The 15,094-nt window shown below is 43.2% G+C and overlaps 1 protein-coding gene across 6 annotated transcripts in view; it reads left to right on the top strand.

The window, feature by feature from the left end:
* The window catches only part of RAVER2 (ribonucleoprotein, PTB binding 2), a 407,034-nt gene that overhangs the window by 328,287 nt on the left and 63,653 nt on the right, over positions 1–15,094 (top strand). For 4 of the 6 annotated variants that reach the window (XM_078669118.1, XM_078669128.1, XM_078669135.1 and 1 more), the window contains exons 13-14: positions 6,831–6,866; positions 6,942–7,085. In XM_078669118.1, coding sequence (XP_078525244.1) covers positions 6,831–6,866; positions 6,942–7,085 — 180 coding nt within the window. The remainder of the gene's footprint in view (positions 1–6,830; positions 6,867–6,941; positions 7,086–15,094) is intronic. The other 2 variants (XM_078669153.1, XM_078669162.1) reach the window with 1 other exon arrangement.

Below are 15,094 nucleotides of genomic sequence, written 5' to 3'. Positions count from 1 at the left end.
GCTGATTTTAGATGAATATTTTAAAGTTTCAAAACTTCACAATTTCGAGTCAAACCAGTCAATTTTATCCTATGGCAGGAAAGTGAGTCATCGGTTTTCAGGTGAGTACTCGACTGGTGAAGTTAAGGTTCCGAGCATAGACTCGGGGGTCCCCCAGGGTCAGGTAGGTACAGTTGGTACATCCTCAGCGGCACAGGGGCGGCCGGGTGCAGAGGTAGTTAGGCCCAATGTTATCCAATGAGAGGCAGGAGGCCTTCGGTTGGTGGCTGCTGGCTAGCAGGCCACGCGGCTGTGGGAGCTGGGCTCCTGGTCACTTGCTCAGGGCAAATGGGGAAGTAGGATAGGACAAAGGTTGCACTCCCAGGGGCACTCGGGCGGCTGGGTTTTGCTTTTGAGCCATCGGGCGCTCAATGTTATTCAATGAGGATCTTGAAAAGGGAACAAAGGCTGCAGGCTCGGGGGTGGAGGATCTTCTGGAGTGACCAACGCTTCGAGTGGTAAGTTGGGATCTTGGAGGATAGGTAGGCCCCCAGGAGTTGGGCACAGGGGGCGCCGGGTGCAGGGTTGTCTTTTGAGGTCGGGAAATCTTACCCCCTGCGGCTCGCGGTCGGAGGTGTCCTTTTCCTGAGGCTGCAGTCGGCGGGGTCGTCGAGGAGGGTCCTTGGGCACTGGAATCCAAGTCCGAATCGCCGGGGGGACGTCCTCAGGGTCTTGATTTACTCCAGCACAGGCCAGGCCTGGCGGGTGCAGGGTTCGCGGTTTCGGGCTGATGCCAGGGCTTGTTACTTGCTTTGAGCAGTACCACTGCTGGGGCCAAATCAGTTGGTGTCTTCCTCTTTTTAGCAGCTGCACGGCAGGTCTTCGTGTTCCTTGATCTTCTTTCTTGTTCCGTAATCTGGATCTGTGGAAAAAGGTTCAGGGTGCCCCTAAATACTAAATTTAGGGACGTTACTGGTTCCCTGTCCTGGGGTGGGTACACCCCCTAGCCTGCTCCTCTCCTGTGGGAGGGGAGCAGGAGCCTAGCTGTAATTGGGCAGGGCTCCCCATCTTCGAGATGGCCGGAGCCCGGGGTCGTGCTTCTCCTCGTCTCCCCCACCTGAGGGGTGGGGTTGGCACAAGCCTGCACACCCCCCCTTCCTGACGTAGCTTTTTCCGCCAGTCTTCCTGCCAGAGTGGGGGTCAGGACTGGTGGGGCCAGTTGCTGGGTACAGCAAATGGTCTTGAGAAGCTCACAGAGGCGAAATGCCTTTGAAGCTTCCCCCTGCCCATCCTGGGGGAGGAGGCCTAGCCCCTTGCCCAGGATGTGCATTATTGCAGGCCCAGGAGAGTGGGGGGCTCTCCACCCGGGGGTCCAGCAACCTGTCTGCGGTGTGGCAGCTTCTGCAGCCGCCTAGACGTGGATTGTGGTTAGGTTTCAGGGGGCAACTCTAAGATGCCCTCTGTGGTGCATTTCTCATTAAATCCCACACTGGCATCAGTGTGGATTTAATGTGCTGAGAAGTTTGATACCAAACTTGGCAGTCTTCAGTGTAGCCATTATGGTGCTGGGGAGTTCGTAATGTCGACCTCCCAGCACCATATACTCTTAATGGCATCACTGCACTTACAGGAGTGGCCCTGGGTACTGTAGGCGCACAGAGCTCATGCACCTGTGCCATCACCACTGGCATAGGGCACCCAGCTAGAGGGGTGACTGATGTATGCCAGGGCAGTGGGTTTGTGGGCATGGCACACGTGTGCCATGTCGACTTTGTTTAGTTCTGTACTTAGGCACTCAGCCTGCAAAGGCAGTGCGTGGGTGCCAGGGTACAGGGCCCCTAAGGGTGGCACAATAAGTGCTGCAGCCCTTAGGGGTCCCCTCTGGTCACCACGCCCTGGGTACCTAGGGTACCATTTGCTAGGGGCTGACAGGTGGCCAGAGATGGCAATTGGGTTTCAGTTTCAACATAGTTTTAGGGAAGGAGCACAGACCCTGGGTACCTGGTTGGCAGGAGCCTAGGGCACACTCAGGCAAGCACATCACAGTCAGAAAAAAGTGGGGGCATTCCAACGCAAGAAAGATGGCACTTTCTCACATCTTCTTTCTGCGGTTCTATTTTTTGCCTTGTATCTTGCCCAGCAGGGCTCTGCTCTGGGCACTGTGAAGGGCTATCTCTACCATTTCTGCCTTCTTGCGGTTGCCTGATTAACAAGTCCCCTATTGTACATGGGTCCCTCAAGGATCTTACTCATCGCTCCCCTTAGTCACTGTTCATTATGCCTTAGTGGGACCTTAATTGGTGTTAACTTTTTTGATGTGCGCTCCTTTCGAGCTTAATTGTCCCGTCAAGTTTCTCACCTTGAAAACAGCCTTCCTTGTGGCCATTACATCTGCCCTAAGAGTACGTGAGCTGAAGGCCTTATCATCTCAGCCGCCTTACCCTTCAGTCTATCCTGACAAAGTGGTGCTTTACACTAGGGCCTCCTTTCTGCCGAAAGTTGTCACTCCTTTTCATGTAGGCCAATTCATCACCTTGCCTACATTTTTCATTCCTTCACATCACTTCACCCTCTGGACCCAAAAAGAGCGTTGTTCTTCCTTGGTCGCACGAAAGCGTCCTGGGTGGACAACCAACTTTTCGTGGGATAGGTATGTACGAAGAAATGTCGGGCATTGCAGAAGTGGACTATCTCCAGATGGGTTGTTCTCTGCATCAAAATCTGCTATGCACTGGCCAAGAAGCAACCTCCTGAAGGGTGCTTATTCCACCAGAGCTAAAGCGGCCACCTCTTTGCTAGTACATGGAGTTCCGGTCCTGGATATCTGCAAGGTAGCAACATGGGCTTCCTTGCACACGTTCACCAAACTTGACTATCTGCAACAAGAGACGGAGGGGTTGAGACAATAGAAGACCGCACTTGCCAACAACAGTATAGTGGGGTGAGCATAAGATATTTTCAATGGTGCAACAAACCTTGAAGTACAGCCCCTCTCTACTTAAATGGGAAAAAATCCAATAACAAACAATGGTTAAGCACTCATGATTAGTAGGTGTATTCGGTAAGATGCATTTGAAATTCAGCAAAAGTCTTTTACATTCCGTTACTAACCACAATATTCACTGTGCATTAGTATGCACCAAACAAGCATTGTAGATGGCGAAATTGTCTTTCTTCAGTTGTTCTTTATTAATTTTCTTCTCCTGAAAGATACATCAATGAATGAGAGATAAAATCCAGTAGCCGACGCATTTCGTCCACACAGGACTTCTTCAGGGCTGCAGGCGATACATACAACATAAAAGCCAATATGTACATACATTTGAAACCGATCATAAAGTTAAAACCGACCACATACTCAAAAAAGATGTTGCCATGTTGGATCACACTCCAAACAGGCCACCATCTTAGTTCCTATAAATTGATAACAGTGCATGAGGTAAATAGTAATCTATAGTATTCTGCTTTTTGGCAGCTTGATTCTACATGACTTGTATAGAAAATACTTGACAAATCTTCATAAAGTACATAGTTAACAATCTAATTTCAATTCATGCTCAGGAAAGGGCTGCTGTTCTTTAGTTATTATGAACCGACAATAATATAAAATTAAAATTGTTCAATTTTTCCTATCAACTCATGATAAAGAAATGTTACCTTGGGCGTACCTTTAAATTATACATGAGAATCGCCAGTTCCTTAATGTGTGCTGGCATTAAAAACATCCAAATTTAGTAAATTCATACTGTACAGGAATTCTTTAAAAACCAAATAAGTATTCTAAGGCCATGTTTATCCATCATAGTCACATTGTACAAGAACGAGAATCAGAAAAGAAAAGAGAGAAAAGCAAAAACATTGGCACACTCACATTTATCAAAATTTAAACATGTGCTATTTCACTGTGCTACTCGACTTGCTATAATATGTGAACATAATCAATGTCGAAATGTTAGAGTAAGGCAGCTCCAAATAGCAAAATTGAATTCAGTCTGCCGACTAATATATAATATTGAGTAACTTTAGAACAGATGTCTTCTATCAGCTAAATGATACCGCATAAATGATTTCATAAACATATTGCTATTACACCTCACTAAGAGACTTACTAAATACATGAAAGTTAAGGAGTAAGTGAAAAAAGTGAGTCAGGAGACATTTCAAAAAACCTACATGAGTCATTTCCAAGTGTCAAATTTATGTATGTTATCATATAGTGAGACATGAGCAGTTTTTGGGACACAGGCGTTATCTTTCATTTCCTGTCAACAAAGTCAGCAGTAATAAGACTGGATTACCAGAAAGACCTAACGATTTCTCTGTATGTGGTACCTGTTGTGTTTGTAACTTGGGACATAACAAGTTGACGAGACTCAAATACAATAAGTCCAAAGAGTATACTATCGATGCCTTCATATATTGTAATACTACTTTTGTTGTGTATGCAATTGGTTGCTCCGGCAAAAAAGCTTATATTGACAGCAGAACACAAAGCCTCAAACTGAGAATATAGGAACATGTGAGGGCAATCAAAAGCAATGATGCAAAATATCCAGTGGCTGTACATATACACAAAGATCATCCAAATGACAAGAAAATCTAATTCCATGCAATAGAGTATGTTGCAGTTCATGGTAGGGGAGGCAACAGAGATGTAGCTTTAAGACAAGCAGAGGCAAGAAGGATTTGCCGTCTTCAAACAGTAACATTTAGATTGAATGGCAATAATGAGTTCCATCGAATAATAGCAATATGTTTACGAGATCACTTATGTGGTATCATTTAGCTGATCGAAGACATCTGTTGCATCAGTCGGCAGACTGTGATTTCAATTTTGCTTTTTGGAGCTGCCTTATTCTAACATTTCTACATTGATGTTCACATAATATAGCAAGTCGAGTAGCACAGTAAAACAGCACATGTTTAAATTTTGATGAATATGAGCGTGTCCATTTTTTTGCTTTTCTCTTTTCTTTGCTGATTCTCATTCTTGTACATTGTAACTCCATGACGGATAAATATGGCCTTATAATACTTATTTGGTTTTCACAGAATTCCTGTACTGTATGAATGGACTAAAATTGGATGTTTTTAATGCCAGCACATAGTAAGGAACTTGCAATTCTCATGCATAATTTAAAGGTATGCCCAATGTAACATTTCTTTATCATGAGTTGATAAGAAAAATTTAAATTGTATATTATTGTGTGTTCGGAATAACTAAAGAACAGTAGCCCGTTCCTGAGCATGAATTGAAATTAGCTTACCTATGTACTTTATGAAGATTTGTCAAGTATTTTCTATACAAGTCATGTAGAATCAAGCTGACACAGAGTAGAATACTATAGATTACTATTTACCTTACGCACTGTTATCAATACATGGGAACTAAGATGGTGGCCTGCTTGGAGTCTGATTCATCATGGCAACATCTTTTTTTGAGTATGTGATCTGTTTCAACTGTATGTATATATTGTAAAAATTGGCTTATATGTTGTATGTATCTCCTGTAGCCCTGAAGAAGTCCTGTATGGACGAAACATGTTGACTACTGGGATGCATCTCTCATTCATTGATGTATCTTCCATGAGAAGAAAATTAGTAAAGCACTGAGGAAAAACAATTTCGCCATCTACATTGTTTGTTTGCTGCAAACTAATGCACCATGAAACTTTACTATCTGAACAGTCAAGTCCGCATGGATGGGCACTTTGCCCATTTAGTCCTATAGGATTTCTCGTTTAAAATTAGCTTGCAGACAGGATGGTATAGCTTGGGTGTCTATTCAAAAGGTACGAAATCTGCATCTAGAAGTCTCTATCAGATTGACAAGATACTTACCTTTGGTAACGCCTTATCTTGTAAACACTATATCTAGCCGCATATTCCTTACGACCCACCCATCCTGCCTGCTCTGCAAACGGATTTATAGGGACAGGGATGACTCCTTTCAAGGCCCTAGTTTTGACACACCAGTGGTCAGTGTCCTTCATGGCTCTGTGCTTCTGGTGTTGAAAGTCGTGAAAAGTAACTTATGTCAGTGCTCCTGGGTGGCGCCTGTATAGGTACAGCATCATCACTTCTGGCACGGACAAAAATGGTCGCCGAGCCAGTCGACTCCACCTACTGGTACGCAAGACTACTTGTAACGAAAAATCTTCTGAATCCAGTCTGATGCCTGGGGAAATTCAAAAGGTAAGGAATCTGTGGCTAGATATAGTCTATACCAGATAAGGCATTACCGAAGACAAGTAACTTGTTCTTTCAAGTCCAAACATTAGTAGATGGGCTTTGCACAACTTGTGATTCTACAACATAGATACTCTGCAAAGTGATACTTGCAGTATGTTTTCTTCTGTTTTGTTCCTCAGTCCTCTTCAGTAAATATCTGTGCTCATTGCCTCTGCCAATATGACTTCAGTCTTATGTTTTTTAGGCAAGTGTACCTCAAACCTATGAACAGGGTATCTGTATAAACCCCTTCTGTATTCTGTAGGCAATGGTTCCTGATGCATCCCTCTAGGATCAATGCATAGTTTTGTCAATGCAATTTAAGAAAGGACAAAGATGGCTTTATCGTCAATCCATTATTTCTAGTCCAATGTGTTACCCCGTGGGCTAGTACCACATGATTGCTCCTGTGCTTTGATGAAAAGTTTTAGAAAGTGGTTTGTGGTCCCACAACTAGGTGGCTGGGCACTCAGCCTAGACCAGAGATTGAGTCACTATAAAGGTACTTTTATTCGATTGTTTCCATGTCTCCAATGAGCATACTTAATAAAACGTGTGGTTATGTATGTGTGGAGGAGATGTATATTGCTTTTTCTTACCTATTATATATTTTTTTCCAGCCTCTCCCACCAGGAGTTGATGAATTTTATAATCAAGTAAGTCTACAAAATGATATTATATTGGCTATCTTCTGTTAATACAACATCTTAAACATCTCTTTATATATTTAGGTACCTACCACTGCAGCTTATGGAGATTACAATACTTACTTGCAAGTAATGCCTTCGTATTACACTGGTAGTCAAGAAACCTACCAACCACAAGCCATTTTACAGTCCAGCCTGCAATCAGCATCACAAAACCCACTGCTAATGGTAAAGTATATATTTGAAATATAATCCATAATTCTCTCAAATTAACATCAGTGGTATGAGCTGTCTCTTCATTTGTTACAAGCACACTGTTATTTTCTTCTTCTTAAAAAATCAAATTGATCATTACTTTCATGTGCTGTTTTTAAGTGTAAACTTAAAAAAAATATTGTGTCATTTATATGATCTAACAAAACATTGTATTCAAAATAAAGGTCTACCCACTATAACCAGATTTTATATTACTGCATTTGTTTGCTGTTTGCCATTGAGCTTATTAAATGTGCCCAACTATATGGCAAACTAGAACTATTCTAAATTTTAAAAGCATAAATTCACCCAATTACAAACACAATCATTCAAGTCTAAAACTTCAAGAGTAATGCAAAAGTATCAAATAAGAGAAACCGAACAAAATAACTTGAGAAACACAGTTCACCTGTTCCAACACAAGAATCAAACGATGGAAAAAATATATAAATTGCTCCCTATAAAGAATATAAAATTTCCCACCTGTCTTGTAGGAAAGTTTCAGTTCTGTCCAGTATTCCGAGGTGAGGATTATACTTTCTCTTCTCTACTTCTATATTCAATTTAGCAGCCATAAGTAGTAAATTATTCAAGAACCATAACTTTCACGACTACAATCTGTAACACACATTAGCCAATCCATTCTCCATTTCTAGTACCGAACACTCCAGAAAATATTGCTCCCTTTTTCTTCGCGTGATGCAACTGTTGTCCAAATCTTAGTTAACTATTTTCCTTTTTCTAGCCTTACTCTAATAAAATAGACTTAGCACCTGAAAATCTGTCCCATAAACATCGCATAACACACCATCAAAAGATCCAACGTCCCAATTTGCAGTGAAGCATTCGCTCAGTCTCCATCAAGCAGGTAATAATCAAAACACCTGCTGTGTATATTTGGACTTTACAAATTGTGTGAATTTCTCCACATCAGCAGGTCATGCAAGCAATCGGATATTCTTGATGAGTAGGATAATCCTTTAGAGAATTTAAATCTTTCTTCAGAATAGCCAGTAAATTGTATACTCTGTCAGGACTGAGGATTATGCCTGTTCAGTCTACTCAACCCTAGTGAAGCCACCCCCTTGTAACTGACTTCAAGACCAATCCGCCACTCTCATGATGTCTTCTATTCTGCCTCCTTGTAAGAAGGCCTTAGATGCTATTGCTTCATGGGCAGAGTCCGCTCCAAAAATATCCACCACAGCCTCTTGCGACGTCCAATGTACCCATTGTGCAATATTTAGGCATAATGTCCCCTGCCCCAAAGTGTTTTCTGAGGGCAGTTAATAATTGATGTACCACGGAGGTGGAGAGGGCTGTAAACTAATCAGTCATCCTCTCCTACATCTTGATACTGCTCATGACGCACAACCTGGGAGTACCTAGAGAGGTGGGGTACAAAATTAATCCAGTATTAGATTTTGTCATCCCGTAATTTAAAGCCTTACCCCATTTCTGCTTGAGTAATCCAATGCTAGGGCTGTCAGAGCCCGAAGACAGAACTCCAAGCAGCACAGTATGGCTAACTTAGCTCCAACACTTTCCCGCAAAGATACTCTTCGTCCGGCCAAGAGTGAAAAAGTCTCAAGACAATATTAACATCCCATATGTGGATAATGCAGAAAAAGCTAAGAGGATTCCTCTGACCATCTTGACTATCATAGGATGCTTCTCTTTTAGTAAGTAATTTACCAAAGAATGGTTGATCTGAGCATATTAATTGTTCAGTAAGCTAATCCGTCAGCTCTGTTAGGAATTTCAAGATGTGGACAACTTCTCCCACACAGGATTTAATCTCATTCCACGGACGACCACCTAGTCAGGCCAATCGGTGTCTTTTATTTGTACTCTTGAACGATACTCTCCAGATTAACATAGCAGCTTTGTGCGAAAAACTGGGACCTTCCAACAGCTCCTTTAATGCACCAGATCACGATCTCTATGGCACCATCCATTACCAGTTGGGGATGGGAGACTTTGCGCATCTGCCAACTTTACCTGAACATGATGGACAAGGCTTGGAGAAGCCCTAGAAATTTCTAACATAGCTGGAAACCATACTTGTGATCTCCAAACCAGTAACACCTGAATTACTTGGTCACTTGCTTCTGAGTCTGGACAGCTACTCTGTCAATGGCAAATGGGTTTGTCCCCTACCATCTGGTCCTACTCAAAGGGATCCAGCACCTGTGTCCTGCGGCTCTGGCCTCTAGTTGTAGTATTGTGGAAACCTGAGATTCAGCTGAGAGGCAAATGTCTCTTCTCTCAAATGGGCCTTCTCTTTCCATTAGCGTTTGGAAACCCCAAAGGTCCAATCTCCAATTGCTGCTGTCTTTGAGATGTCTGAAGTTCCAGTTTGCCACTTTGTTGTGACCGCCCAGTAGGTATTCTGCCGTCAGTGAAATGTTCCTATCCATACAGAATTACCCCCAAACTCTAGGATAACTCTGCTGGTATCCTTGATCTGGTATCTAGTATCCCTTAAGAGGTTATGTATCAAAACACCAGTATGTTGCCCATCATGAGGAGCCCACAACGGGACCCTCTGTCCTTCGTCATGCACGTAACTGCGAAGGAGCCCAGCAGCAACACCAGACAGTTAATATGAAGGTTCAGTTCTTCTCCTCACCACCTCATCATGTGGATGCATTTCCACACCAATGTCCTCAGCGAATGTCATCTGATTGAATCACCTAGTCCGGTTACGCTCTGAAGATGGCCTTTAATTCCAGGCTTGGATGTGGCTCAACTACAGCTGAAATTCTGTTCTGGCATCCACTGAAAGGCATAAATGCTGAGACCACGTGCCTTACCTGTGAAGGATTCTGTAGTAAATGGCCCCGGAAGATGACCTGGACTTACGAAGCTAGTAGGCCCACCAGATTGGCCAACTGACTCATTGAGTTTCATTCACTGATGAGAGTTTTCCTCAACTACTTTATACAGGAGATCTTCCTCGTCCGAGTCAAATAGGCTCACCTCCAATGTTGCTAGGTCTCCTAGCTTTGTGTCTACCTTGATCAAAAATGAATGGCACTGTTCAGAGAAAAATGTGCATTTCTCATTGCTTAAAATCTGTACCCTTCCGAGCTCAGCACTGGGTGCCTTGGCTGACCCCACCGTGTTGAAAATCATGGAATCAACTTATGACATAAGGACTACCATATTCTCCAAAAGGGAGTACTGCCACTCCTTCCGAAGGGAGACCCTAACCCCCTCGTCCAATGGCTTGCGGATCTGGCCGCTTTCTTGAGAGGTCGCAATTAAAGCTGGATTCCACTCTGGTGACCTGGTGGTGTAGGTCATCAACCTGAAAATATCTGAGGTTGTACCCAAGAACATGCTGTTTCCGACTGGGATAGTTACTATCAGGGTTGGTCGCCAGAGTCTGCTAGGCGTTGAAATGTCATCTGACGTGCCCAGGGTTCCCTGCGCTTATTCCTCTTATCTTTACACTGGTGATCCCCTTTAGGGGTACAGTTGTGTGAAAACATGGTTGCAGAGCCACCTGGTTCTGCATCCTCAAGGCAAAAGGGTACTGGATGCAGTTCATGTGCTTTCTTCAAAAATAGCATCTTAGGCAATGTGAAGTCTCTATGCCCCATAGCTGCAAAGTATTCAGATTGCTAATATGTGGCATTCTCATTATTTCAGTGTACTTATGAATATCATTCCACAGCAAAATGTGTGACACACTAATTACATCTTATAATGTTAAATTAATGAGTTGTGTATTCACTGAGCTTTAAGTAGAAGGCTGGGACCTCATAGCACTATAAATAGACAAGTTGTTAACCACCTCTCCTTACCCCCTCCCCCAACTATGATTCTATTCCTTTACTGTCTGATTACACTCATAGACTGCTGCAGTTGCTGGATTAACCCGTATTTTTAATGATGCAAACAAATTAATTTCCTACTGATTACTTTAACTTGCATTCATCTTACATTTTAAATGTGCAGTGCACCTTTATTTTATATGCTGTAGCCTGAAGGTGAAAACAATCAAAAATAGTGAAAGAATACTGATTGGATTTGTGTCCTTTTGGTCTTTTTAGGTCTCGCCTTTACCATTCCGCAGGAATGGGAAATGGGGAGAATTCAAGTGCTCAATCGACTCTTCAAACTACCGCTTTTCCAGTGGCGTTTTCTTCGAGTTCACGTGGGCACATGCACGAGCTTTAGTGCCATACATTTTTTTTTCATTGGCTCTTCACTTTGTCCACGCCTCATTCAGGCTGCTTCCTCCGCCCACCATCTCTCTGCCCTGCGCGTTCCTCTTGCTTCTTTCATTACATCATCGAGTCGTGCACTTTTTGAAACCGCAACACCCTGTCTTTCACTTCCTGAAACACGAACACTAAAACATCTTTCTGTTCCATTCACGCACCGCAAACATGCACCCAAACACGCACAAACAGCCCAGTAGCTTCACAACATCGAGTCGTCCACTTTTTGAAACCGTAACACCCTGTCTTTCACTTCCTTAAACACGAACACTAAAACATCTTTCTGTTCCATTCACGCACCGCAAACATGCACCCAAACACGCACAAACAGCCCAGTAGCTTCACAACATCGAGTCGTCCACTTTTTGAAACCGTAACACCCTGTCTTTCACTTCCTGAAACACGAACACTAAAACATCTTTCTGTTCCATTCACGCACCGCAAACATGCACCCAAACACGCACAAACAGCCCAGTAGCTTCACAACATCGAGTCGTCCACTTTTTGAAACCGTAACACCCTGTCTTTCACTTCCTGAAACACGAACACTAAAACATCTTTCTGTTCCATTCACGCACCGCAAACATGCACCCAAACACGCACAAACAGCCCAGTAGCTTCACAACATCGAGTCGTCCACTTTTTGAAACCGTAACACCCTGTCTTTCACTTCCTGAAACACGAACACTAAAACATCTTTCTGTTCCATTCACGCACCGCAAACATGCACCCAAACACGCACAAACAGCCCAGTAGCTTCACAACATCGAGTCTTCCACTTTTTGAAACCGTAACACCCTGTCTTTCACTTCCTGAAACACGAACACTAAAACATCTTTCTGTTCCATTCACGCACCGCAAACATGCACCCAAACACGCACAAACAGCCCAGTAGCTTCACAACATCGAGTCGTCCACTTTTTGAAACCGTAACACCCTGTCTTTCACTTCCTGAAACACGAACACTAAAACATCTTTCTGTTCCATTCACGCACCGCAAACACGCACTCAAACACGCACAAACAGCCCAGTAGCTTCACAACATCGAGTCGTGCACTTTTGGAAACACGTACACCAAAACATCTTTCTGTTCCATTCACGCACCGCAAACACGCACCCAAACACGCATAAACAGCCCAGCCCAAAATTGTGATCCTACTCTGTTCCCTGCCTTATATTCACTATCATTCATTTATCAGGACCTTTCTGCCTTTCTCTGTCGGAAATACGCACCAAAACAACAAACATGTTCTAAAGTATGTTCACATTTACACGACATGGCTGTCTGCTTTTTTTCCCTCTGTAAGGTGGGGAGGGGCCGAGAGCAAAACGTCTGGGGCCTAACCACCCCAGGAGGCTGAATTGCTTTCATCACAGTCGTAAAGATTGTAATCTGTTGTCGACCATCCGCTGGGAAATGCAAATGTAAACAAAAGAAACCTAAAGTCGCCTTCACCCTGAAAACTATAAAACAAGGGAAGCAACTTTCGAAACTATGTGTCAAGCACGACGTTTTTTTACACATTAGATTACATGCACGTACAATGGGATTTTCTTTATTTTTGGACAGTTTGAAAGTGCAAACTTACACACCAAACACGCATAGCAACATCCGTAACTGGCTGCTTAAGCCATTCACACACTACACTAATTAGATACGGCATAGACTTTTTACGTTACAAAATTACAATACCACATTCAGTATGACCCTACAAAAAAGCAGTATCTTGAGCCTATTCCGATGCTCCCTCCTAAGGGACACACACATCACACCACTTTGCCACATCTCTAAAACTATGTTGCATCTACATTAAACATTTTTGATAACAAATACAAAACTTTGACATACTTGACAATACGTATACACATATTGGAATTCACTAAAAAGTGGTAGTGATCCTTAATGTGATGGGGAGCACACAGTGTTATTTAAATGCCCCTCACACACCAACAGGCCCCTTGGTGTCATGCTTCATCATCGGGGCCTTCGCACCCCTCTACGGGATGCGGCGTGCTACGACTCACGTATACGCAGGAGCACTTATAAGTGAACTATGTGTATGTGTGTGAAGGACAAGGTGTGAGTAATAAGGTGAGGTGAAGGTGTGAAGAATAAATACCTGGCTCGTAGGAACAAAACAATTTATTATAACCTCGGCTCTTTCTTAAACCGTAACACTCTGTCTTTCACTTGCTGAAACACGTACACATTGAGGCGTGCAAAACATCTCTCTGTTCCATTCACGCATCGCAACACGCACACGAATATGCACAAACAGCCCCGTAGCTTCACACAAACAGCCCAGTAGCTTCACAACATTGAGGCGTACAAAACATCTCTCTGTTCCATTCACGCATCGCAACACGCATCAGAATGGTAAACTTTTATGTGACAGAAATTCTTTAGCCAGAACAATTTAGTGTGCCTTCTGCCTCCATAAGGTATGTGTTATTGTTGGGGCACATCCAATACTTAGTGGTGCATTTGCTACATATCAAGCAGACTCCATGTTATTATTGGAATCCTAGGAGGCAGATATGACCAAACTCACAGTGCACACAGCACTCAGTCACACTGCACGAAGGCCTCACTTGTACTGCATACATCCCTCACTTACACTACACACAGCCCTCACTCACAGTGCACATAGCACTCTGTTACACTGCACCAAAGCCTCTATGTTGCATGTACATTAAGCATTGTTTGCAACAATACAAAACTTTTACAAACATCACAATACACAGACACTACATTTATACACACATTAGTCACATGCATGCACAAACTCGTGATCCTACTCTGTTCCCTGCCTTATATTCACTATCATTCATTCATCTGGACATTTCTGCCTTTCCCTCGCGGAAATACGCACCAAAACAACGAACATTTTCTAAAGTCTTTTCACAATTATGCACGACATGGCTGTCTTCTTTTTCCCCTCTGTAAGGTGGGGAGGGGCCGAGAGCAAAACGTCTGGGGCCTAACCACCCCAGGAGGCTGAATTGCTTTCATCACAGTCGTAAAGATTGTAATCTGTTGTCGACCATCCGCTGGGAAATGCAAATGTAAACAAAAGAAACCTAAAGTCGCCTTCGCCCTGAAAACTATAAAACAAGGGAAGCAACTTTCGAAACTATGTGTCAAGCACGACGTTTTTTTACACATTAGATTACATGCACGTACAATGGGATTTTCTTTATTTTTGGACAGTTTGAAAGTGCAAACTTACACACCAAACACGCATAGCAACATCCGTAACTGGCTGCTTAAGCCATTCACACACTACACTAATTAGATACGGCATAGACTTTTTACGTTACAAAATTACAATACCACATTCAGTATGACCCTACAAAAAAGCAGTATCTTGAGCCTATTCCGATGCTCCCTCCTAAGGGACACACACATCACACCACTTTGCCACATCTCTAAAACTATGTTGCATCTACATTAAACATTTTTGATAACAAATACAAAACTTTGACATACTTGACAATACGTATACACATATTGGAATTCACTAAAAAGTGGTAGTGATCCTTAATGTGATGGGGAGCACACAGTGTTATTTAAATGCCCCTCACACACCAACAGGCCCCTTGGTGTCATGCTTCATCATCGGGGCCTTCGCACCCCTCTACGGGATGCGGCGTGCTACGACTCACGTATACGCAGGAGCACTTATAAGTGAACTATGTGTATGTGTGTGAAGGACAAGGTGTGAGTAATAAGGTGAGGTGAAGGTGTGA

Source organism: Lissotriton helveticus, chromosome 1_2, assembly GCF_964261635.1.
Source record: "Lissotriton helveticus chromosome 1_2, aLisHel1.1, whole genome shotgun sequence".
Lineage (NCBI taxonomy): Eukaryota > Metazoa > Chordata > Amphibia > Caudata > Salamandridae > Lissotriton > Lissotriton helveticus.
The sequence above is the reverse complement of the archived record's forward strand: the minus strand, read 5'-3'. Positions and strand labels throughout refer to the sequence as shown.